Source organism: Kogia breviceps, chromosome 7 (assembly GCF_026419965.1).
Source record: "Kogia breviceps isolate mKogBre1 chromosome 7, mKogBre1 haplotype 1, whole genome shotgun sequence".
In the NCBI taxonomy this organism is placed as follows: Eukaryota; Metazoa; Chordata; class Mammalia; order Artiodactyla; family Physeteridae; genus Kogia; species Kogia breviceps.
The window spans coordinates 65052895-65079536 of NC_081316.1; the positions used below are offsets into that span (position 1 = coordinate 65052895).

At 47.4% G+C, this 26642-nt stretch overlaps 1 protein-coding gene across 2 annotated transcripts in view; it reads left to right on the top strand.

Moving 5' to 3' along the window:
• MAP6 (microtubule associated protein 6) overlaps positions 1-26642 on the top strand; it is an 88778-nt gene that overhangs the window by 39071 nt on the left and 23065 nt on the right. For both annotated transcript variants that reach the window (XM_059070800.2, XM_067038478.1), the window contains exons 2-3: positions 20244-20457; positions 22564-22760. In XM_059070800.2, the coding sequence (XP_058926783.1) occupies positions 20244-20457; positions 22564-22760 (411 nt within the window). The remainder of the gene's footprint in view (positions 1-20243; positions 20458-22563; positions 22761-26642) is intronic.

Here is a 26642-nt window from a genome sequence, read left to right on the forward strand (position 1 = left end):
AATGCAGAATAAATGTTCTTGTGATTCAGAATGTCAAAGAAGCTCCCATCCCGACTTTCTTCGGCTCAGGTTGACCTGCCGGCGTCCAGAGCAAAGACATGGGAGAAAGATCCTGGGGTGGAGTCCCTGTGAATCTGGGCCCCAGCACTGCCACCTGCCAGCTCTGTGACTTTAGATGGGGCACTTTTCTTCTCTGAGCCTCCATGTTCTAAATAAAATAGGAATAGTGTTGTAATATATATATGTAAATATATGTAAAATATATGTAATATATGTAAAATAGGAATAGTAACTTCTATCTTGAAGGATTGGTTTGAGATTAAATTAGATCAAGGGTGTGAATCAACTTTGAAAGCTTCTGGCACACAGTAGGCTTTCACTAATTGTAACTCATAGGGTAGGACAGAATAGTAAGGCGACTTTATTTTTTAATTTTTTTTAATTTTTCTTTTTTTTTGCGGTACACGGGCCTCTCACTGTTGTGGCCTCTCCCGTTGCAGAGCACAGGCTCCGGACACGCAGGCTTAGCGGCCATGGCTCACGGGCCCAGCCGCTCCGAGGCATGTGGGATCTTCCCGGACCGGAGCACGAACCCGTGTCCCCTGCATCGGCAGGCGGACTCTCAACCGCTGCGCCACCAGGGAAGCCCAGGCGACTTTATTTTTGCCTCCACTATCCCTTCAAATTTATTCTGGGACAAGTTCTTCCCGTACCCTGGCATGAAATTTTGGGCAAGTCCCATCACTTGTACATCAGATTTCAGTGAATGAAAGACCTTCAGTCATTAAAAAGTCCAGTCCAGGGCTTCCTTGGTGGCGCAGTGGTTGAGAGTCCGCCTGCCGATGCAGGGGATGCTGGTTCGTGCCCCGGTCTGGGAAGATCCCACATGCCGCGGAGCGGCTGGGCCCATGAGCCATGGCCGCTGAGCCTGCACGTCCGGAGCCTGTGCCCCGCAACGGGAGAGGCCACAACAGTGAAAGGCCCGCGTACCACCAAAAAAAAAAAAAAAAAAAAAAAGTCCAGTCCCATGTTGTAGTAAAAGGGTCAGTCTAGTTCAAGTTAAGGCTTTTCCCCTCCTGTCTGTGGTGGGGCTTATGTCCCACCTGCCCTGCTCCCCTCCTCCAGCATTCCACCTGCCCAGGTTGGCGTTCAGGGGGCAAGAGCCCAGGGAGGGGAGCAGGAGGGTTCTAGCCTGGACTGGCGCAGTCATGGTGGCCGGTGCTGTCTGGACCAGCACGTGTGTGGGGTGCACTATCTTGTGGGCGCCGTGCGGGGTTCTCTGGAGGCCCCCACTCATCACGCGGATCTCAGCCTGCAGGTCCCTTGATAAAGGACCTCCAGGAACTCCACTTATTGCTAGCCAAGGTCGTGACACTTAACACCCTCAGCTCCTGTTCCCTCATCTGTGAAACGAGAATGATAACAAGAGCACTAGCCTCATAGGTCCTCTGTGACTTATGAGAGAACGCACAAAATGAACTTCCTACAGTCCCTGGCACTGAGAAGAAGGTTCTCTGTGATGTGAGCTGCCTGCACTGCCATCACCATTATCATGATCAATCTCAAAGCAAATCAATCTCTAAGTGGGAAAATTCCTCATTTTCATGTCCTTTTGTTGCCAGCCTCCTCTTACTGTTCCGCCAGTGTACACACACACACACACACACACACACACACACAGAGGAACACACAAATGGGACATACAGGCACAGCCACGTGTGCAGAGTAGTGGCTGTTTGGGGGTGTCTCAGTTCCTGACCCCCTTTGATGCTGACTCTCCTGCAGAAGCACCCTAGGTGCCCTGTCCCCCACCACCCCTGACCTGTGTCTCTCTTACACTGTCCCTCACTAATTAAGTGGTGGACCTGTGTGAGGCCATCCGCTGCTGGATTGTCAGCCATCTCTCTCCCATGATCCCTGGGACTCCCCTAATGGCCCCGGAGTTTCCTGCAGCAGAAAGACAGGGCTCATCCCATTGCTGGGAAATCACACGCAGGAGCCTCTGTGTTAAATGATTATAAGCATGAAGATGATTTTTGAATCTCATGCAGTGATGCTCTGCATACTTTTCCTTCTGCTTTTAGTTGTTTCTTTTTAGGTTTTGCATAGCCTGGTTTTGCTCCAAAAAAAAGAAAAGTACTAATAGGGTGATGGCCTGTTTCCGACTTGTGATGCATTTCTCCTGTCACCTGTCACAATAAGACTTCATCCGGCACCCCCTAAGAGTGATTAGAGCCCTGCTCTGGCCTCCCAGCCCCTGCGTTTCTTGGTTACAGCACCTCTCATACCACAGGTCTCAAGGCTGCTTATCTCCCTCCTCTGCCCTCACTTGACAGGGAGCGCCTTATTCTCTCTACCCAGGGGCTGACACGGTGCCTGGCCCCCAGGCTCTCTGAGGCCTTAGACACTCACTTCACCTCTCTGAGCGTCCTGTCCTCACCCTTAAAATGGAAGGTAATCACGTCCATCTGAAAAGGAGTTCTGAGGATTAAATGAGTGCAAAGCATCTGGCACACCGCAGGCCCTCAGCAGAGGAAAACCATCTTATAACTGCTGTAGGCACTAAGTGGGGAATTCAATAATTTGTTAGCAGAGTTGACACTAAGTTTGTAATGCTGTCATCATGAACTAAAACGTACCTGAATCTGCAGCTTCAGTCCCTCCATATCCGCAACCCCTCATTGTCCCCAGGTGGCCTGAGTCACCCCACCAAAGTACCTGCCAGGCCACATCATCACATCACTCCCCCGCTCCCAAGTCTCTAGTGACTCCTACTGCCTCCAGAGTCAAGTCCAAGTCCAGTATGCGTTCCCACCTCACCTCTCCACCTTCTTTGCCTCCACTGCCCCTCATGTAATCCTCTGCTATAAAATAAGGTGAGCGTCTCCAGGTGCCTGTCTGGCTCTGCTGCTCTGCGATTCTCATGCAGTTGTGTTCACCCAACAAGCCTTTTCTGAGTATCTGCTCTGTGCCTGGCCCTGGGCTTAGCTCTGGGGACACAGCTCCTTCCCTCAAGAACCTCCAGTTAGAGGAGGAGGCAGGCTCGTTGAGAGACAAAGGCAGCAGAGAGGATGTGCTGTGGGGCTGGGGTGGGAATCCTCTGCCTGCCTGGGGATTTAGGTGAGAGCGTGTTTTTGTGAAGCACGTGGCTCACTGTAGGCCCAACACATCCCTTCTCTTCTCTCCCCCTCAGTCGCCAGGCTGATGACCTGCTCAGTGTGTCAGATAGAGAAGGCAGGGCACTGATCTGAAGGAGGCTGCCTATGAAATATTAATTGCTTCCCCCAAAGACTAGGTGTTCTGAAGGGCTTTGCTTGCCCAGCTGAAAGCTCGTGACCTTACCAGCTAGAACCTACCATTCCAGGCTGCTGGGGGAGGATGCTGCTAAGACAGCTCTGTGCATAGACAATGTTCATGAGTTTATGGATGGGATCTCCTTCCTATCAAAGAGCCCTGGAAAGCTCAGAGGGGGAAAGGATTGCAGGAATTTCAATGCTTCTTCCAGAAATGTCAGTGCCTCCCCTTCTCTGAAAACCCCTACTCCCCTTCTGAACCCCCTCAGATTCCTCTGTGGGACCTTCAGCTCCAGAGCATTTGCCCTCCTCAGGCCCTGCCATTCACCTTTGCTTTCTTGTGTTGGTGGGGCTTCTGCCCCATGGGGCAGAAAGTTCCTGAAATACAAGTTCATACTTCACCTTACTCAGGGTTGCTTCACGCGTGCCTATTGAACAGAGAGCTAGCAGAGGCTCTTAGAGGCATGAAACGGGACTTGAAATATTGTTTGGGTGCCTGCTGTGTGCGAGGTGCTGGGTTCAACCATGTTTGCTGACCGGGATGTGGCCAGGGGTCAGGCAGGATCTAGTCCCAGCCGAACACGTGCCCGTCTCAGGAATGCAGACCTTTTCCTGACCTCTTTTGGGGCCTGTGTTTGAGTTGCATCTTGACACAGCGGTTTCCCCAGTCAAAAGGGGGAAGAAAAAAATTCCAGGTAAGGACAGGCCTGCGCAACACACAGAGTAATGGGAGTGTTTCGGGTTTCACGGGGCAGCTTATGGAGTTGAAATGTGGAGTTGAACAGACCTGAGCTCAAATCTGGCCCTGACTGACAGACACACCCCAAGTAAATTGTTGCCCCAATCTGAGACTCAGGGAACCTCCAGCCTTAAGGGCTGCACTGATGATTGAAGAGCGAACGTGTAAATTCCTCCTGCTCCTGGAACAGAGAGGAAGAAGCATGTAATGCAGCCCTAGCCCTTCTCTGGCCCCTTAGCAACCAGCCTCTGAAGGCGCCTGCCGCACCAAGTCACTGTCACGCTGGTCCCTGACCCAGGCAAGCGACAAACAAGACTTGAGTTCTACGCTGCAGCTTCATGAAGCAATTCTCGAACCCAGTTTTGAGGAAGCCCCTCCAGATTGTGTGGCCTGAAAACAGGCTCACGTTTTCTCAGACTCATGCCTCTGAGGATGTCTCTTGCTTCCTCAGACCTAGCAGGTTGCTGAAAGACCTCCTGCAAGTAAATTTACCGTGTAAAAATAAAGAATGATATTGAAGCCATAAAGTTTAGTCTCCCTGGGTAAATGAAGTCCTTAATTCACTCACCCAACTGCCCACCCCTTTCCTGCCAGGCAGCTCTTTCCCTGCTGGATCCCAGAGTTCCCCTGACCTCAGACAAGATGGAGCGTAGGCAGTCAAAGGCAGAATTTAAGGGGTACCGCTTCCAATGAATCATTAGCAACAAGAAACACACTGACATCAAATGCACGAAAAATGGCATCATGGAGATCACTTACGTAATATTGTTAGGCTAAATATTATTTAATAATTTCTGAGATTTAGCTGTGCTCCAGCACTGTCAGACTTGGAATGCATTCGTACTTCCAAACAGAGGAGTGATTTGCAGCCTTCACACATGATGATAATGCAGAGTTTGTGATACTTGAAAAAAATACTTTCTTATCCAGTTGTTTCTTTATGGCAAGTTCCTAGAAATGGAATTGCTAGATCAAAGGATAGCAATTTTAAAGGCCTCATTCACTAATTCACAAATTCAACAAATACTTATGATGTTCCAGACCCTCTGCTGGGCCCTGCAGTTACTGTAGTGTCCTGCTGCACTGGGCCAGGCTACACTTTCCCCACATCCTTGACAATAGAGGGTACTGTGATTCTTTCTCTGTTTTGGCAGTCTACATGAAAATAGTAATATATTCCCAATGACTTAAGATTTAAAGGTAAAAAATAAATACAGAAAGAAGAAACTATAGGTAAATATGATTATGGCATAGAGAAGGGTTTTTAAAGGTTTTTAACCTCAAGAGTAAAAGGATAAAGGAAAAGATTGATAAAATAGGCCATGTGCAAATTTAAAGCTTATATATGGATGTAGCCACAAGTGAGGAAGTCATGCTGACTCTTATCCCTCCTCAGGCCTTATGTACACAGCTTTCCAGTGATGCTCAGGAGACTGCTGTGGAACACTGGGGTTTCTCATCATGGACTTGTCTAAACACACTGAGGCCCCAAGCAGCAAGGCTCTAGTCCAAACAGGGGGCCATGGTAGGTCACTGTTATGTAACCTGGGATTTGCATAGACATAGATAGAGCCATAGAGAGGTAGGCAAAAGACAAGCTGGGAAACACAGTGGCAAAGAAATATTATGTCTTATTTTTATCTCTAATACTTATAGAGATTCATACCAATTAATAGGAAGAAGAATAGTAGACAACTAATTGTAACTGCTACGTGTTGCTTTTACAATTAAAAAAGTAAAGACGAGGGTGTTTATTTACGTGTTCAGCAACACTGACTGGGAAAATGATCAAACATTCCAGCCTCCAAACGAGGCACCTGGGACACAGAGAGGGCTTGGAAGCCCTGGCTGTCCTCCCAGGTCTCCCAGATGGGCTTGGAAACAACCAGGAATGCAGTGTGAGCAACCAGACAAAGAAGCTGGTACAGGGAAGTCCCAGGGCACTAAAGGAGGCAGGGATCAGCTCCCTGCAAGGGGAGGGATGTCAGGAAAGAGGACAAGACAGCTGGATGTTTTAACAGCTTTACTGAGGTATAGTTTACATAACATAAAATTAACCCCTTTGGGGGGCTTCCCTGGTGGTGCAGTGGTTGAGAGTCCACCTGCCGATGCAGGGGACGCGGGTTTGTGCCTGGGTCTGGGAGGATCCCACATGCCGCGGAGCGGCTGGGCCCGTGAGCCATGGCTGCTGAGCCTGTGCTCCGCAACAGGAGAGGCCAAAACAGTGAGAGGCCCGCGTACCACAAAAAAAAAAAAAAAATTAACCCCTTTTAAGTACAGTTTGATGAGATTTAGTAAATTTATGCATCAGGGCAACCATCCCTGAAAGATGGTATTAGAATATTGTCATCTGTCCTGCTCATTTACAATCAATCCTCCCTCCCGCTCCCAGGCCTAGGCAACCACTGATCTTTCTGTTTCTATAATTTGCCTTTTCTATCAATTTCATATAAGCAAAATCGTATATGTCATATCTTCTGTCTGGCTATTTCATTTAGCATGATACTTTTGAGATTCACCCATGTTAGTTCATTCCTTATTATTGCTGAGTGTTATTCCATTGTGTGGATTTATCATTTTCTTTATTCATTTATTGGTTGATGAATATTTGTGTTGTTTCTAGCTTTTTGGCTACCATGAATAATACTGTTATTAACATTTGTGTATCAATTGTTTGTAGATGTATATTTTCATTTCTCCTTGATACTTAGGAATAGAATTGCTGAGACATGTTGTAAGTATACGGTTAATTTAAAAACAATTTTTTTTCCAAAGTAGCTATACCATTTTACATTCCCATCAGCAATGTATGAGAGATCCAGTTGCTCCACGTTCTTGCCAACATTTAGTGTAGTCAGTGATCTTTATTTTAGCCATTTTAGTGAGTGTGGTGGTATTTCATTGTGGTTTTAATTTGTATTTCCCCTTAAAATGTGGTGTTGACCATCTTTTCATGTACTTATTTGCCATTTGTATATCTTCTTTAGTAAAGTGTCTATCAGTAGTTTTCCCATTTTAAAATTGGGTTGATTGTCTTTTATTATTGAGTTTTAAGGATCTTTATATATTCTGGATACAAATTTTTAATCGGATATATGTTTTGCAAATATTTTCTTTTAGACTATGATTTGTCTTTTCCTTGCCTTAATGGTATCTTTTGAAGACTAAAAATGTTATTTTTAATGAATTGAATTTATCATTTTAAAAATTGTATTGTTTTTGCCTTTTGTGTCATATCTGAGAAATCTTGGCCTACTCCAAGGTCACAAAGATTTTCTTCCATGTCTTCTTTATGAAGTTGTATCATTTTCAGGTTTACATTTAGTTTAGATCTATAGTTCATTTCTAATTAATTTTTGTGTGTGGTGTAAGGTAATGGTTGAGATTAATTTTCTTTCCATATGGATATCCAGTTTTCCCAGCACCATTTGTTGAAAAGACTATCCTTTCCTCCATTGAATTACCTTAGCACCTTTGTCAAAAATAAACTGACCATATATGTGAGCAATGGTATGATGGTAAATATTTAACAACTAACTCTCTGGGAAAAAGAAGGGGCTTAATTTGTAGTGTTGGCCAATTTCCTGGTATGAATACTCTTACATGGCTCATTTCAAGCTACCAATAGTTTAATAATCAGTTCACCAAATTCCTGAAAATTTGACAGTCAGCTCTGTAAGCCAGGATAGGCCAGCTTCAACACACTACTGTATACAAAGATCAATTTCTGAACTCTCTATTTTGTTCATAGATCTATGTGTCTACTTTTATGCCAGTAACATACTTGATTACTATAGCTTCATAATAAGTTTTGAAATAAGGAAATATACTCAGACTTTGTTTCTCTTTCTCAAAAAATTTTTATCAATTCTAGATCTCTTGTATTTCTGTATAAATTTTAAAATCAGCTTGTCATTTTCTACAAAAAGTCCTGCTGAGATCTTGATAATATTTGCTTTGAAATTTATAGATCAATTTCTAGATTTGCCATCTTAGCAATATTAAATCCTCCAATTTATGAACATTGTATATGACTTCATTTGTTTAGGTCTTCAATTTCTCTCAGCAATATTATGTAGTTTTCAGTGTTCAGGCATTGCATTTCTTTTGTTAAACTTATTCCACAGCACTTTATTCTTTCTGATGCTGTTGTGAATGGATTTTTAAATTTTTTATTTTCTTTTTGTCTGAGACTAGTCTATAGAAATATAATTAATTTTTGTATATTCATTGTGTATCCAGTAACCTTGCTAAATTCACTCATTTGTTCTAGAACTTTTTGTAGACTCCTGACGATTTTCTAAATGCAAGATCATGTTATATGCAAATAATGACAGTTTTACTCTTCTTTTCTAATCTGTATGCCTTTAATTTCTTTATCTTGCTTTATTATACTGGCTATGGCCTCCACTACAATGCTGAATAAAAGTGATAACAGTGGACATCCTTGCCTTATTCCTGATCTTAAGGGGAAAGCATTAAGTCTTTCACCATAGAGTATGATGGTAGTTGTAGGGTTTTTGTAGATGTCCTCTATTAGGTTGAGGAAGTTCCCTTCTATTCCTAGTTTACTGAGATTTTTTTAATCATGAAAAGGTGTTAGATTTTGTCCAACATTTTTTCTGTATCTATTAAGATGATCATATGGTTTCTGTTCTTTATTCTATGAAAATGGCATATTACATTAATTTTTTTTGTATCTTAAACCAAGCTTGCATTGCTAGGATAAACATCACTTGTTAAATCTTCTTATATGTTGCTGGATTTGATTTGCTAATCTTTTGTTAAGGGTTTTAATATCTATATTCATGAGTAATATTGGCCTCTAGTTTTCTTAAAATGTGTTTGACTGGCTTGGTATCAGGGTAATACATGATTTTACCCATCCTAAAATGAGTTAGGAAGTGTTCACTCATCCTCTATTTTGAAAAGAGATTGTTAGGCTGGGTGTTTTTTTTTTCCTTAATGTTTGATAGATTTCAACAATGTGAACTTTAATTCTAATGCTTGATAGAAGATCACCAGGGGCTGGATTTTCTTTGTGGAAAGATTTTAAATGATTAATTCAGTTTCTTTACTAGATATACATTTATTCAGATTTTCTATTTCTTTTTTGAGTCAGCTTTTGTGATTTGCATCTTTCTAAGAATTTGTCAATTTCATCTATATTGCCAAGTTTAATGACATGAAGTTGTTCCTAGTATTTCCTTGTAATGGAGCTACACTTTAAAGAGTAAATTAGCATAGGTCTCAAGAAGTCATAAAATGATATTATCTTCAGCACCAGCTTTATTTGTTAAAAAAAAAATTTATCAAGTTCCTCCTATACACAGAGCAAAGAATGAGGAAACCTGGATTTATTGAGCACTTCACTGGATGTATCATACAATGTCCTTGGCACTTTTTATAGATCATCTCATAGGAGTGTCCTCCCAGAATTCTAGGTTTACCCAGAAGGAGGCAGCACTCTTTCCCCGCTTTCTGGGCAACTCTCAGGGTTCCCATTTCCTGTCTTAGGAACCATCTTTCTGCAAGTAATGGACACAGGTCCTTGGGGACCCAACCGTCCAGAAGAGAGCAGCCTCAACCAGATAACTATGGTCTTGTAGCTCAACAACCCCTGCATTCCTGCGAATGATAAACGCAGACAATAATGCGAAAGTGGGGGTTGGCAAGCAAGGAAGGGGAACTGTAGTTTTCTTATAACCTCTCATCTAGCTCTTACTCTTTTCTACGTGAGGTGTATTTGTATGTGCACTTACTTTAACTACCACGTTCCCCCACTCTTATCCTCCACCTCTGCCAACTGTAGGTTTCTTATTTTGGACCCTTTTTCTTCCCTACAGTTCCTAACATAGTGCCTGCTAGATACTGCAACCTAAATTAATTTGTGTAGAATCAAACTGACTCCTACTTTGAGCAGTTTTCATTTTTAACTATCTGTACTCATAATTCATATATATCGTACTCATACATATCGTGCACATGGCTTTCTCTGTGTGAGGCACTGTTTCCCAGGTGCACGGGGGCCTGTGAGCCCCATGCAGCCCGTGACAGACTGAGACAGCAGTTACCTGCAGAATGAGTCATTTACCTAATGAGGGGAACCCACGTCCTGACACTTGTCATTGCCAACTGATGACCATGCTAGATCTTTCCTTGGAAGGGAAAGGAGGATTCTTTTCCTCTCATTCTCCGTTCACATTAGATAAGCTTCAAACTTTATATGCTGACAATTTTTTTGCCCACTGTGTGCTTTCCTCATTTCAAAAAAACCTCACACATGGTGTGCATGTGTTTATTGGGTTTTAATGGATAAGAAGAGCAATCCTAAATGGTTAGAACATTGGCATTCTCTATAAGATTCCCTTTCACACAAAAGAAGCTGAAAGATGCATGCAGTATATACACGTGCATAGATCATAATGCTCCTTTCTTGACCCAGTCATCTCTGGTGGGAAGAAGCAATCATCCACTCCCCCTAGAAGGAGAGAGAAGCCTCTCTAAGCCCCCTGCAACCCACCAGGCTCCGGGATGTTCTTTTATTTTTAATCTACAAATCCTACTTCCTTTAACCAACTCCTGACAATAGCTTGGCAACCGACAGCATTCGCTGACTGCTTCCACCTGAGTTCAAGCAGCCTGCTTCCCTTCTTCTAGAACACTTTAATATAACAAGCGTGGACACGATTTTTGAACAAAAACAATGTTTCCATGGCAACATAAATTACTGATGAAAATCTACAGGAAGATTTTAAACCATTAAGATTTAAAAGTGTGGTTTTCTTCCTTCATAAAGCAGTTGAGGAATGTTGTTGAAAATTTTGTTGTCAAGAGAATGGGGAAAGAAGTATCTTTCCCAAGGACTTAGACACATAATAAATAAATCTGGGGCTTATGGGCAGGGAAGTAGAACTTATATATGATTATAGTTGGCAATAATCTATTATTCTTAGACTCCACTTCTGTCAAGAGGTGATCTGTACTAATTAACACATGTAAGTATTCTTCACAGAAGTAAGATTGTCCTTCTATACTTCTCTTTCATTGTTTCTTGTAAATGTCAGGCTTTTCCAAATGAGAAATGAAGGACCAGCCTCTGTTCTCTTCTTTTACAACACCGCCTCTCCAAGGCCAAATCCTCTCTGCATTCTCCTGATGCCTCCCCGCTTCCTCTTCTGGGACCTGGCTTCATCACCCAGCTCTCGCCTGTCTTCAGTCTCTCCCTCTGTAACTGCTCTTTCAATATCTCCCTTGAGTCACTGCAAGAAAATGTTCTTAAGTGGGACAAGGCCTTAAGGAGTGAACGTCTGCTTATAGTGGGCTCTCAGTATTGGAGATTCAATTAATCAGGCATTCATTGAACGCTACTTTGTTCAAGTCTAACGTGCAACGCATTCAGAAATGAACCTGCCACTGGAAGCTTCTGTCCAAATTTTGTCCACATTGGGCACCAAACTGTTGACTGCAGTGGTCAGAAAAAAAAAAATAGCTGGACAGATATTTGATGTCTGTGTAATTGTTTAGACCTTCCCACTAACTGCAAGATCAGTGAGGCTGGAGCAGCATCTGGCTTTCACACTGCATTTCCAGCTTCGTGACTGCAATGAAGATGTTCAGTCATTTTTCTTGAGCACGTGACTCTGTAATGAAAACTAAATACATTATGATACAGTTATCCACCAGAGACTTGGTAACTCTGATGTTCAGGTCTTCTGCAACTAATGCATCCTCATTTAACCCCACATCAATCCTGTGAAACAGGCCTTGAGCAAATCCTTTCCAAATGAGCTCACTGAAGTTCAGAGCAAGTGAGGGACTGACTGGAGGGTTAGAGCCAAGATGGCACCCAGGTTTATTTTATTCCAGAGCCTGTGTTCTTGCCAGGGAACCACCAACTCTCTTCTGGCCCAGGTTCTATGCTTGTTCCCACCTCCCTGCCTTCAGCCTGTGCTTCCCTGAGCCCTGGCATGTGCTGTGTGCTCTGAGGCATCATTTTCTCCTGTGAGGACCTGAGTTTCTTTGTTTCTGCTTGTGACCAGGCCTCCAGGCACATATTTCTTAACCAGCTTTGCTGCATAGGAGGCTTTGCTACCTCTAGTGAAGGCTGCAAAATGTTCCCCCTCAGGTTCTTATGACCCGAGCATGACCGTCTCTATTCGCTTGATACCACAGCTCTGCTGGGAACTTGAACTTCCTGGGCTCTGCTCACACCAGTGTTCTCTGCCTTGCTGACCTGAACCCTGGGTTTTAAAAACTCCTTTCGATGGGAAGAATAATTTCTGATTGGGGTCTGTATTAGAATTTATTGCTATGTAACAGGTTACTCCAAAATTTAGCAGCTTAGGCCAACAAACGTTAATGATCTCAGACAGCTTCTCAGGGTCAGAAATCCAGGAACAGCTTAGCTGGGGAGTTCTAGCTCAGGGTCTCTCGTGAGGTCCCCTGAACGCTTGCCTGGGGCTGAGGGTCCACTTCCAGGATGGCTCACTCATATGGCTTTTAGCAGGACGCTCGGTTCCTTGCCACATGGACCTCTCCCTAGGGGCTGTTTGAATGTCCTCGTGACGTGGCAGCACGCTGTCCCCAGGCTGAGTGATTGAAGAGAGGGAGAGCAAGGAGGAGGCTACAATGGCTTTGTGGTGCAGTCTCGGGAGATACACACCATCACTTCCACCGTATTCTTTTTGTTGGAAGCAAGTCACTAAGTCCAATCACGTTCAAGGGGCGGGGAATTAAACTCCACCTAAGGGAAGAATGTCAAGGAATTTGTGGACATACTGTGAGAAGTGGTATATATGCCATGAGATGCTCGTGTAACAACTTTATGCCCCCTCCCAGGCTGGGGCAGCCCAGGGACTTCCTGTTTAACTGTTCACAGGGGTGAGGTGGAGACTGCATTCTGAATCCCTGTCCAGGGCACAGTGAGGTTTACACAGATGCAGAAAGACAGTCCTGACCTTCAACAAGGGCACAGTCTGGGAGGAAAGAAAGATATCTACACAGGTGGCCTAGGACAAGCTGGAGGACAGTGAGTGCTACCAAGAGATGAAGGTCAGAGGAGGAAGGCCTGATTCAGCAGTGGGCCGGGGGACTCCCTGGAGGGGAGAGCACTGGATCCTGGCACAGAAGGTCACGTAATGCTTCAGCAACTGGAGGCATGGAGGGAATAGCGTACCAGGAAGGGGAACAGCACAGCAGGAAAGTGCAGTCTGTGTCTAGGGAAGGGCAGCGTGGAGTCCTCCTGGGCAGAGTCGGTGACGGTACCCGTGGCACAGTGTCGTTGTGAGGACAGCATAAGACAGCGCAGTCAGAGATCCTGGCACGCAGAAAACACTCAGTGATGATGTGGACGACTGATGAAGATAGAGAAATGAGGCTGGAATGGTCACCTGGGGACAAGTCACAGGGCTCTGCCTATCATCCTAAGGAATCGTGACACGGGGCAACTAGAAGGGACCTTAGCTGGGACTTGGTCCTTTAGGACACTGGGAACTGCTAAGGTGTTCCCATAGGGGAGAGTGTGCTCACAGCCGAGCAGATTTATCCTGCAGCATGTCTTGGGTGGGTCCAAGTGAGAAGATGGGGACCAGGATCCTGATGCTGTGGTCCAGGGAGAGAAGGTGTTGAGGTCCCGGGTGAGGTGGGCACAGGGGCTGGACAGGAGGACGTGAAGGTAGAGCATTTGTTGACTCCTTTAAAAACTCTGCCTGGTCAGCACAATCCAAAAGCTCTACTTCAGCAGCTGCTCTAAGCGTGACTATGCTGTGAGTTGAAGGTCCCGAGGGAGCAGCCCTGGAACATCTTGTCCACCAAGTCCCCACACACCGAGATGGCTTACACCAGGCCTGGCTCCGCCATCCCTGGCTGGGGCCTGGGGGCCAGCCCAGGCTCCCCTCCATAGGTTTCCCCAGCATACAGGGGCCATCAGCGGAGTCCTGTAAGGAGTCCTTATGCCCAGACCTGAACAGAGCAGTGGAGCCACTTCTCTGTGCAGTTGACTCACCCACAGAGGGTCATCATAGTCCCAAACCCATTCTCTGCCCCTGCAGGGATTATTAGGATGTCAGTGATGCCCTAAGCCTCAAGTGATGGGGTCCATCTAGGGGACAGTGAGGCCTTGGCAATGTGGTTGGGTAATCCTATCCCCATGACTTCCTTACATCCCGATACAGGAGGAGCCTTGGCATGAGAAACATCTCTGGGAGGCCAGTGCAGCAGCCTGCAGATGTGGATCCTCCCAGTTTGCCCAGAGCCTCACTGTGGTGTGTACCAGACAGGCTGAAGGGCAGTGCTTTTTTGTTTTTGCTGCCAGGATCCAAAGTCGCTATGAGCTTGAGGTGGGTTACACACCCACCCCCAAGTGTGGAGAAGCGGACAGAACAAGGCCTTTGAGTCAGGCAGACTGCGGTCCAGTAACTGCCTCACTACATGCTGCCTTGTGCTGGCTTGCACTGGCTTGGTGTCCCTTCACTTCCCTCACACACAGCATGGGGTGAATAACAGTGACCACACAGGGTGTTCAAAGGCTAAAGTAGGGTTAGATTCTTAAAGGGCTCAGCCTTTTAACAAGTAGGTGTTGGGCAAGTGTTTGTTAAGTTTTCCTCTCCTTCCCTGTCCTGATTCTCCGTGCCTGCTGCCCCCAGCCAGCCCCTTTCCCACCTGAGGCAGCTTCACTCAGCAGGGGTGCTAGGTGCCTCCTGTCAATCTAGGGAGGATGGATTCTGTGGAAGCTTGGGTGACTTGGCATGTTTACTTTCATAAGGGAAACTCTTCCCGATGAACTTAAGACTTGCAGCTCCTGGGTTTTAGGGGCGTGGTTTAAGCAGTAATAGAAGCCCCACGTGTGAGCAGCCTTCACAAGTCTCTGTAGTAGAACAGAACCCTTGATTTTCTTTGATTCTCCAAATGTTTCTTGGATGTTTTGCTCTATGCTATTCAGGGCAGCAGGGAAACACAGAGAAACAGAGCTCAGTTCCTGGTGAAAATGGCCTCTGGCTAAGGCAGGAGACAAGTTTGTGAGACCATCATTTCAGCATGATGGGCACTGGATAGAAGCATAAGATGTTCTCTTGCCTCCAAGGAGCAAGCGCTGCACCATCTAGGCAGGCAGGAAGGGCTCAGGAGGAGGGCCAGTTGCTGACCAGAAAGGAAATCAAATAACAGCTGTTTCCAGTAAATGCCTACTGAATGCCAAACCCTTCAATCCTGAGAGGAATGTAGGAAAGATATGGAGTGTGGCTCTGAATGATGGCCCAGGAGGAGGAAAGGGCCCTGGCGGGCAGGTGAGGACTGAGGTCCTCGCCCAGCCAGGCCCCTAACCTGTAGTCTGATACAGGGTAAGTTAAAGGATATCCCTCTGCGGCCACGCAAATGAGATTGGACTTGAAGGAGAGTTCTGTCATGAATCTTCTGTTATATATCTTATCCCTCGAGAAAGACAAACGGACTCATGAAAGAATTAAAGAATGTGAAACTGCTAGGTAACCACAAAGTTGGACAGTACAGTAGGGGTCCAGGAGCCAAGAGCTGGGAGACTTTGGGCTAAGTAATCCAGGAGGGCTTCCTGGAAGGAGAGAGCCCTGAGCTGGGCCTTGAAGAACAACTAAAATTGGGACAGTCTGAGAGGAGGAGGACACCGTCAGTAGAGGAATAGGAATAGTGCTGCCTCGCTCAGAAGTGTTCAGTGGCTCCCCAGTCCTCCCACTAGCATCCAGGCATGGCATTCCAGGCTTTGTACAGCCTGCTCCTAGCTCCTGCCTGCCCGGACACCTTGCTATCCCTCCAAGAGCCCCACCCTCCCGCTCCCTGAGTGGTTCAGCTGCTCTGTGAACCTACCCCAAATACCTCACTGCTGCCTGATTCCCCCCACTCACTTCTCTATCTGCATCCTTCAGTGCCCCCTTCCCCACTTCACCCCTCAGAATAAAGCATCCTTTCCCCTCTGTCCTTCTGAGCTCTGTCCCATTTGCTTCATTCTGCCTTTTCTTAGGGTCACACATGGACAGACCCTGACTCACTAAACTGTAGAGACCTCAACCTTGGCTTCCTCCTCTCTGTGGGCCACGTGCCATGGCCATGGCTGGAGTTTGGCAAATGCCAAACAAATGAATGAATGAATGATCAAGCTGAAATCTGGTTGCACAGAAAGGGGAGTTGATGGTTACAGGGGACCATGAACTCATGGCAAAAGGAACTGGACATGACTGACCTGAGAGTGTGGCCCCTACTGCTCTGGGAGGAGCATCTCAGGGCTGGGGGAGCTCAGGTATTCTCTGTCCAGTCTGTGTCATATAAACCCTCCACAGCATTGCAGACAGCAGGCCAGAGCCTGCACAAGCACCTCCAGTGAGGGCCGCCAGCACGCAGCAGCTCTGGCACGTGGGAAGGATGTGGGCTGTGGAGCCCCGACTGACCTGGGCTGAGAATCAGCTCTGCTATTTGCCAGCTGTGTGGCCTTATGCAAGCCACTTAACCTCTTTAAGCCTTGGTGACCCTGTTTCATAAAAGGGAAATAATACTGCTTCCTTTCAAAGTTGTTGTAAGGATTATAGAGAATATACAAAACAATAACAGCCTTCCAGCTTATAAGAGGTGACTAATGAATGGTACATAATTTTTTTATGACAGATGATTAATTGTTCCATGTGGCTGGGGAAGGTTTTGTGGAGAGTTCAAAGAAAGCTCTAGGTAATAGAATTTGGGTTTAAACCTAACAGCCTGTTATAAGTACAGTGAACTTATTATGGGACTCATTAACACATCCCACATGAAGGTGATGTACCAAAGTTGTTCAAGACCAGGGTGACCAAGCTGTCCCCACAAGGACACGTCCCATGGATAATGCTCACAGAGAGACACTTGCCAGCCCACAGGGCCCGCTGCAGAGAGAGAGAGAAAGCTGCAGAAGCTGGCCTGGGAGAAATGACCCAGAATCAGTGCTCAGGGCCAGTGTATACCTATCTCAGCCCTCATTCTGCAAGCAGGCAGGCAGGCAGGGGTGGGAGCAGAGAATCCAGGTTTCTGCCATCGTATTTTGGGAGCCAGGTTATTACTGCTTTGGCTACTGGGAGATGCAGGCCAAGTATCAGGGCCCGAGGGTGTGAGGAAGGAAGGGAGTCCTGGTGCCTCAGGCAGGTAATGGGGCCCGAGCCCCAGAGGCAGCCCAGGCCAGCACTGGGCCTGTGTGTAGAGCCAAAATGGCTCAGAAGTCGGGTCATGGTAACTGACTGAGGCACAGAGGTGAAAGGGGGGAGGAGGAGGAGGGGAGGAGAGGATCAAAAAGCAGCCTTGAAGCCGAGTAGGTGGCTGCCATTAGCATAATCAGGAGGGTCTCAACCCTCCTCCCAAATCCCCTCTCTTCCCAGGTTCCACGGCTCAGGGGGTAGTGTCCCCACCCACAAACCCAAATATCTCTCCAAGCCTGGCCTCCCTCAGCTCAGCCATGTTCGAGTCCCGCCCATTTCCCTCGACTCAGTGCCGTGTTCCGTCCCCGCTGCCACAATCCTCGTTCAGGCCTCCGCTTTCCTCCCGGCTCACTGCACATCCCTTCTGGCCTCCCACTCCACGCATCCCCCTCAGTCCCCATTCACACTGCTACCAAAATTCTCTTCCCCAAGAAGAATCTGGCCACATGCATCCATGGCTCGAACTCATCTAGCAACTCCTTGTTACAGTCCAGACCATCCCCTTGGCGTGGCTGGCAGGACCTTCGTGACCTGCCCAGCCTCTCCTGTCCTTCCCCACCAAGCTTCAACCCAGCCACCCGAGCTGCCCGCAGCTCCTCCTGGGGGGCCAGGCCTCTCGTGAGCCTCTTTGTATGCTCCCCATTCTGCCTGGAAACGCACCCTGCCACGTTCGGCCAGCTCCCTGTCAACCTCCGTGACTCCTTCCAGAACGCACCCCCCAACTCCCGGGCTGGTGCAGGAGCTCCTCCCCTGTGCTCCCCACTCCCTCCTCCTTCATGGAGCCTATCTTATTGTCCTGGTGTAAACTCCAGTCCCTCCCTCTCCCACACCTTGAGTTCATCCTGCCAGGCAGACCTTAAGCACTCAGTAAATGTTTGATTAAACGAATGAATAAATGAATGAATGAATGAGTGCAATGGAGCAGTGAGGGAACCCAAGAAGAGAAGACAACTTGGCAGGGGAGACAAGATGATTTGGTTCTAGGGATGCTGAGTTTGAGTTGGTGGGGCATTTAGAAGGAGGTCCAACTGCACTGGAAAGACAAGTCTAAAGCTTCAGGAGGATCTCTTAAGAAACTGTGGTCAGTCTGCTCACACATGAGCCAGTGCCCCTCAGGAGCTCAAATGACCAGGATATGGCTCAGTGTTACCAAACCAGCCTTGTCAACTCAGAGACCCTCAGAGCCTGAAGGACATTATAAGGACATTGTCTGGTCAATTCTTTTTTTGACAGATGAGGAAACTAAGGCTCAGAGAGGGGAGAGGCCTGCTAAGCATCTACCTAGAGGCAGAGCTAGGGCTAGAATTCGTGTGTCTCCTCGGCAACCTGAGCTCTCTCTACCGTCCCCTGTGGCCTGTTGTTTGTGGTACTCATGTCTGAGCCCTGAAGGAGGGAGTTACCGTGAGGATGAGAGAGGGTGCTGGAGAGCCTAACTCCACAGATATTCGTACACTGGCTCTTCCTTTCCCACAACACAGCTTCTCATGGCCCCAAATGAGGGGAGACCTGATAAAGACCTCAGAGCCACAGAGCTTATGTATTGAATGTCTTGCACTCAACAAACAAGATGGACCCTGTGGCCTACATCAGCAGCAACATTTATTTTACCCTGTTTTGAACACTGTCACCACCTACTCTCCAGTCCTGTAACAGATCAGATATGGCTGATTAGAAACCAGGAGAGAGATTGCTATGAACAAGCAAACTGACCCACTGACTCAAAAAACACCAAATAGGGATCATTTAGGGTAAGGACCAATAGCCATTCACACCAAACCCACCAAGACTCTCTTACACATCACATATCCCAACACAAGTCCCCATGGTGACATCCAGTTGTGTTCAGTACATTTTGCTTATTTATGATCTGCAGGCATTTAGACATTTCATAAGGATTTTCATCTAAAGTGATTGAGATTGTTAAGGTTCAGGTAGCACAAGAAGCAAGCCTTCTGCTATTGAAGAGAAGTATTAATTTTAAAGATTCAGGGTTACAAGGCATCTTCATCATGACAAAGGAAGGAACAGAACTGGCTTTTTTTTTTTTTTTTGATGGTTAGTTGGGTTTTTTTTGTAGAGTTCTTTTTTGTTAACATCTTTATTGGAGTATATTTGCTTTACAGTGATGTGTTAGTTTCTGCTGTATAACAAAGTGAATCAGCTATATGTACACATATATCTCCATATCCCCTCCCTCTTGCGTCTCCCTCCCACCCTCCCTTTCCCACCCCTCTAGGTGGTCACAAAGCACCGAGCTGATCTCCCTGTGCTGTGCGGCTGCTTCCCACTAGCTATCTAATTTACATTTGGTAGTGTATATATGTCCCTGCCACTCTCTCACTTCATCCCAGCTTACCCTTCCCCCTCCCCGTGTCCTCAAGTCCATTCTTCACGTCTGTGTCTTTATCCCTGTCCTGCCCCTAGGTTCTTCAGAACCTTTTTTTTTTTTTTTTAGATTCCATATATATGTGTTAGCATGCGGTATTTGTTTTTCTCTTCCTGACTTACTTCACCCTGTATGACAGTCTCTAGGTCCATCCACCTCACTACAAATAACTCCATCAGAACTGGCACTTGTTCGTTTGGCCACAACGTACCAGGCACAAATGTCCAACTCATTGTCTCATTTAACAGTCACAGCTCTCTAACCTCACACACAGCAGCATTCAGTCATATGTGTTGAACTCATAAATGACTGAATGGATTGAGTTTTTTCAGACTCATTTTAGGTATTGTGAAAATGAGGCCTAAAGATGAGAACTGCCTGTCCGTGGTCACACAGTGGGAGCTGGGGGCCCGTGCTCTTTCTCTGAAGTACTGCTGCTGTTGTCACAACCTGCCTTGGCCGGGCAGGAAGGAACACTGACACTTACGCAGGAGAGGAGAGTGAGTTCACTCTTCAGCCACACATCAGTCAGCACGACAAGCACTAACTGAGAACCTGCTGTGCTTGCCACCCTGTGTGAGAGCACTGCTTCTGGATATAGGATGTATCATATCACTTAGGCTTTCTTTGATTTGCAGGAATGAATTCAGAGCATGGACTGACATCAAGCCTGTGAAACCCATAAAAGCCAAGCCCCAATACAAGCCCCCGGATGATAAGATGGCTCATGAGACCAGCTACAGCGCCCAGTTCAAAGGGGAGGCCAATAAGCCAACCCCAGCTGACAATAAGGTCATTGATCGCAGAAGAATACGCAGCCTCTACAGTGAGCCCTTCAAGGAACCGCCAAAGGTGAGACTGAACTTCTGGGGACCCATCAGCACTGTCTGACATGGAGAGCTTAACTGCAGCAGAGATTGGGGGGCGAGGAAGGGGGTACTGCCAACTCTGGCCCCACCCCCAAGGGCTTCTTTAAAGCCCCTCCTTTCCTTCACAGCACACAGAGACAGAGGGGCTTCTTACCGGGGACCTTTGTTAAATTCAAAGTGAATTTTTAAAGGAACATTACCTAAAATGAAAACAGCTTAAAGACTGGTAGGTTTCCAGAGAACTAGCTTCTGATTTTGAGAAACCCCGCCCCCCCCAAAAATGGCAGAAAATCTCACATGAGCCCTAAATCCCCTTGTCTCAAAATAACTGTGCTTTTGCCCCTGAAGTGCTGACCCAGCCTTGGAGGCTTCCTTGCCTGACTTCTTTCCCACCCAGCCCCTGCCTCATCCTCAGCTCCAATCACTGGACACTTCTTTACCTCCCAAATCCCTAAAAATCACCTGCCTTTTGTTATCCTTTCCCTGCAACCAGCAACAATTCTCAGTCTGTCACAATACACCTGTCACATCAGCTGCAAGATGTGTTCCAAGTAATTAGTTACTATAATAAACAGTTTGTGAATGGTTTTCATTTCTAAGTAAGTTACAGTGGATTCAGGGATTTTCCAGTGACAACAGAGCTTTGCCTTATTTGCATCGCAATATGCATTCATGAGAGGGAGAATCATGTTGGAGACTCCGCTGCTGAGGCAGGAATCATACATGCCATAGCTTATTCTATGATGTCAAGCCATACAGAATTGTGTAAATATCAGCTCTCCTCTCTATAATAGCAGTAAAAGTCTGAAAACCTAAGAGCCTTTGCTCTGCTTTGCCCTAAAGTCTTGCAGTCAAGTGGAGTTTCCTCTTTGGCCCAGGACTGGTTTACAGGTAAGGCAACTACCCAACCCAGTTTGCCTGGACTACTCCAGATGAAGCCTTGAAAATTCCATATTCCATGAAAGCCCTCAGTCCTGGGCAAACTAGGACGATCGGTTACCTTATTTACAGGTCAGGGGTGACTGAAAACCCCTAGACTTCACTGAGTGGATGACCCAGCCTGTGAGGCCCAACATCATCTCTGTCCACCTTTCACAGATGAAGTGGGACCCAGGACATGGGGTGGACTTTGGACAAAAGAAGATTCAAGTAGAGGAGGGAGGAAAGATTGGGGAAAGTAAATCCAGAGGTGGGTGGGAGGAGAGTGGCATTTTGAGGGATCATACCCAGTGGCCCAGAGTTCTTGAGAAAGAGAAGGAAAGACCATCTTCCAGAAATGAGGGGGCAGAACTAGCAGGAGGTAGCTTGGGGAGACTGAAGTGAGCTTGAACAGCAGCTCTGGGGAAGTCCATCTGGGGAGCCAGCCAGAGGGGAGGAGGGGATGGCTGGGCAGTGCTGAAGGCCTCACTGGGCGAGACCGCCCACCCAAGCCTCGCAGGGAGGACGTTTGTCCACAGGAGCTCAGAAACAGGAAAGGCCGGCTCCTGCTCTTGTAGTAAACCGCCCAGAATCTCAGTGTCCTCCATCAACAAAGGTGTATTCCTTACCAGTATGGGTCCGCCGTGGGTGAGCTGCTGCGGCTCTCTCCCTCGGCACCTCTTCCGTCTGGAACTCAGGGTGAAGAGCAGCCTCTCTGTGGCAGAGGAACGGGGCACATTGGGAAGCACAGGCTGACACTTGATCTTCTGTCTGGAGGTGACCCATCACCTCTGCTCACGTTTCATTGCCTAAAGCCACTCAGGTGCCTGCCTGAGTTGAGCAGGGTGGTGAGGTACAGCCCTCCCGCGGGGAGGGGCATCAGGGAGTGCATCGCAAAGCGCAGTCCACCTGGCGTGGCCCGGGGCGAGGGCTGGCAGCGGGACCCAGCGTGGCCAGCGAGAGGGCGGCCAGGATGGCTGACCGGGGGCTTCAGAGGGGAGATGTCGGATGACCTAGCGTCACTGAAGAGGCTTTCCATGCCATGCCCCTCCGAGTCCTGTGTTGTTACTGTGATCCTTTCACTAATCACGCCTTCTCTCTAAACTCGCCCTCCTACTCCCTCCCCTTCTGTGTTTCTGTTCGCCGTCTGTCTGTCTGTCTCTCCGTGCAGGTGGAGAAACCTAGTCTCCAGAGTTCCAAACCAAAAAAGACCTCAGCGAGCCATAAGCCCCCGAGGAAGGCCAAAGACAAGCAGGTGGTGTTGGGCCGGGCCTCCAAGAAAAAGAGCGCGGAGGGCGCCAGCGCTGCCCCGCCTGCTGACAAGGAGCAGAGCGCAGAGATGAACAATAAGCTGGCTGAGGCTAAAGAGTAATGCACTGCACTTCCCTTGCTTCTTCTCTTCTTTTTCTTTTTTCTTTTTCACTAACCAACAAAAAAGGCCACAAAATTGATTAGAGGCTTCCCATCTGCGTGGGTCCTGAATGTCCTAGGAGCTCTTTGGTTTCTTTGAACAGATGGATCCTGTTTCAGAGACTGGGCAGCCTGCCTCCCATGCAGGTCTAGGCCAGTCTGCACCATGGGCCCCTGGACCATCCAGAGCCTGTGTGCAGGGCGGTGCCTCCTGGCGGGGGAGAATTTACCTGCTGAGGGAGGCCCCGGGGACCACAGGGGAACCGTCCTGGCGGTGCTTAGACATGAATGTAGGGCGTCCTCCTCCTGTTCCTCCCCAGGGTCTGTGCCATTGATCAATTTTGAACTTTAGGTAAAAGTGTTCTTTTCCAAAACTCATGCGCTATAGAAGCTTGACCTGGGCTTCGGCAATTGGCAAAATTTGTGGAATTATTTAACAAGCAAACAAAAAAATTCTGGCCTTCATGTCAATAAAATGAGTTGTGTCTGTTAAGTTTAAGTAATTTTTTCATAGACCCTTCTGTTAGAAACACGTGACTGCATTTAGTTTCCTATCAGTGGGCTTTAAATTGTATACCAAGTAAATGAGGTGCCACTGATGACCAAAACTAGGCCAGGGCAAAAAGGTTAGGTGTTGTAGGTACACTCCAGACATCATAGGAAGATGACAAAAATGAGGAGATTGTTTTCCTGTTAACTCTCCGGCTATCCAGTGCTGCGGATTTTGCAAAGTGACTGGTTACAGAGGACTGAGGAAGAAAGTTCAAGGTGTAAGGATAGTGTATTTAGAATGTGGCTTTCTTGCTTCTGAGAAACACACAGCAGGAAGCAGATGCAGTGGCTACTGTGACAGTGTTTACTGTTCCTGCCTGGACTCTTCTTGCTGTGTTCCTCAGAGAGGACAGGAGATGCTGAACTTCAGGTTATGGGAAATTTCTATGACTTAGCCTAAGATGAGGAAAGTTCCCTGCTGTGTGATTAGCAAGCATTTTTGACCTCATTTCTGAATAAAAGCAGCTCTCCCTGCATTGTGTGTCTCGTGTCTGTGTGGCCAAAGCTGCCAGTGGCAGCAGTGCTACCTTAGCTGTGCTAGAGTTGTGTTGTAGGCATTAGCCAGGGAGTTGTGGAAAGACCCCACATACCTACCAGAAAAATTACATTTGCAAACCCCTTGGCGGCGTGTAGGTTGCTCAGTACTCTTTTATTTCTCATGTCCCCAGGGTGCTTCCTGTCGCCGGAATTCTGAAATCGCTGGGCTGTTGTGTGACACCAGCCTCTGCTCAGGCGCACTTTTCTTTTGTAATAAAAGTGGTAATGAGTGAAGTCCTCACAGTTCCCTACCTCGAAAGTCCCGTTAGGTCCTTCACGTTGGAGGAAATAGAACCTCCACAAGCTCTCTCGTCTTCTGACCGTTCAGGCAGCAAAATCCCCATTTATACCATTTTATTTGTCACCTTTGGGCGGATTGAGAAGTCTCTTGCAAATTAATTGAGGCTGTGCTATGCAGGCCCTATTTCCTAAGAGGACAGAACCTGCAGAAATGAAGCGCTTGGCCAGGCCTTTCTGCCACCTTCCTTTCTGTCCCAGGGAAGGAACTGTGAGGAAGAAGTACCGAGGAAGGTAGAAAACGTTAGTGAGTTTCAGTGTTTATGAATCACGGATTTTGATGCCTAGCTGGAAAGGGCTAGAGTAGATCTCGGTACTGATTCAGGTATGTGCTAGCTGATCTTAACAATAACCTCATGCTGAGAGCTCGGTCAGCATGATCTTAACTTTGTCCGGAGAATCTGCCAACGTATGTTCGTTCTCTTGAGATCTGGCATTCGTCAGACATGTTGATGTTAGCCACGATTTGGATTTCTCCGTAGAATAGTCATCTGTTTTTTCGCAGATCAAGTAAATCAAACTTTACGACGCACAGGGGACCATTCACTCAACATTCGCTTATTGGATGCCTGTGTGCCCGACACGGGGCCAGCCGTGGTGGGTAGCATGTATAAATGTCTCCACCACAGCACAACCAGGATATGTAGGACTTCACCCCCGTGTCTGATTCAGGTTTGTGTTGCCCAAATTGTAGAGTTTCCCACCCACCTTGTGGCCCCAGGCACTGAGTTTCTTCCCTGCCCCACCTGACGCTTCAGATGACCTATAGGATGTCTTTTCAGGCCTTTAGTCTCCCCATCTTTTTAGTGCCTCCAACTGAGAAAACGCTGTTGGTAGTTCGCTTTGACTCTTGAATGTGTCACTTCACTGGCAAGAAACCTCCTTTGATTTCTACTGTTTACAAATAAAACTCAGCCGGTCTCGTTCTGCATCCCAAACACGCTGACTGAAACTGATTTCAGTTTCACAAGCAGTGTTTTAGTGTTGCCTTTCTGAAGGTGGCCAAGCTTCAAATGCCTGTTCGCCCCATTTTTGTACACTTCCCTGTGGTTTCCTGAACTCCCCTGACAAAAGAGCTAGGACTGAAGCTTTCTCACCTTCTGCTTCACTCACCTGCAAAGATGATCCCTAAAGCTGTGCGTTGGGTCCTTGAAGCTTTTTGTTATCCGCCGGTGCTCCCGTTATGCCTTTGCCTCTCTCAAGGCAGACCGGAAGCGTCTAATTACGATTTTGTGGCCTGGGTTTTGTTGCGTACCACAGGTTGTCTATGTATGTGTAGCGCACACCTCTCTTGGTGCTATTTCATTCCTGCTGTTAGTAAGAAAATGACAAAAATATTCATGTATAGCCAATTGATTGTGACGTGCTTGTGGTCTGTGCTTGCTCAGAAAGACAAACAAACAGTTTTTCCAGTTATAAATAAATGCTAAAGACGAACACCACTTTCTTGATCTTATTTCCTTGGTAAGGCCCAGCTGAGTAGGTGAAGGAACCAACTTTTGCCATTTGAGCCGCTCTCCACGAGATGAGCTGCACCCTGCAGTTTCTCTGGGGTTCTCCATAACGCAGCTTGACTCTTTTAGATACTTGCCTCTCAGATACTAAGTGCAAGCAGTCAGAGCTAAGTGTTGGGAAAGGCGACGATGGACCGGGAGACCCAGTGGCCAACAAGGTAGTGTAACGATCTGATCCCATGTCGCTGGGGGTGAGTGGGCCAGCACCACCTCGCCACACCAGGAGGCTGGCCCCCGACCTCCACCCTCTTCCCGTCAACCCGCAGGACTGTCTGTTCTGGCTTTTCTCCTCCCAAGAGACGGCAGAGACGCCTTCACTTATTTAATCTGGTCACTGTGGAGGCTCCATGCTCAGGGACTGGCTCACTATGTGGGTGATGGCATGACAGTCGGGTGTGCGCCTAACACGGGGGTGTGGAAGCCGCCGTAAGAGAGTCCAAACAAGGTAACGACAGGCCAGGAAGCTGGGAGCTCAGATGGAGGACAGGATTCTTCCCACCGGGAGTGGGGAATCTGTAGTCTTCATGGGGGGGGCACCTTGGAGAGTGGGTGGCATGTGGGTATGCGGGGCATGCAGGGGCAGGCCTACAGGCAGGAGAGCAGAAGGGTGGGCACCTCAGAGCCAGGGCCGAGGGTGCCCACTTGGATATCCTTCTGCTGGAATGGGAGACAAAAGATTCTGTCCTTTGGGATCCCGCTTCCTTTTGCCAGTGCATGTTGACTGAATACCTCTCATGTGCCAGGCAATGTGCCTGGAGCAGAGAACCAGGGTGGCTGAGACCCCACCTCCAATCACAGTGAAACATGAAGAAGGAGTCTGTTCTAGCAGATTTTTTGGGTCAGGGAGGACCTCAGTGGATGGGCAGGTGGTGACCAAGTGAACAGAGCCGGGGGGTGGGGGGCGGGGGGTGGCCAGTCATGCCAGGCAGAGGGGCTGCAG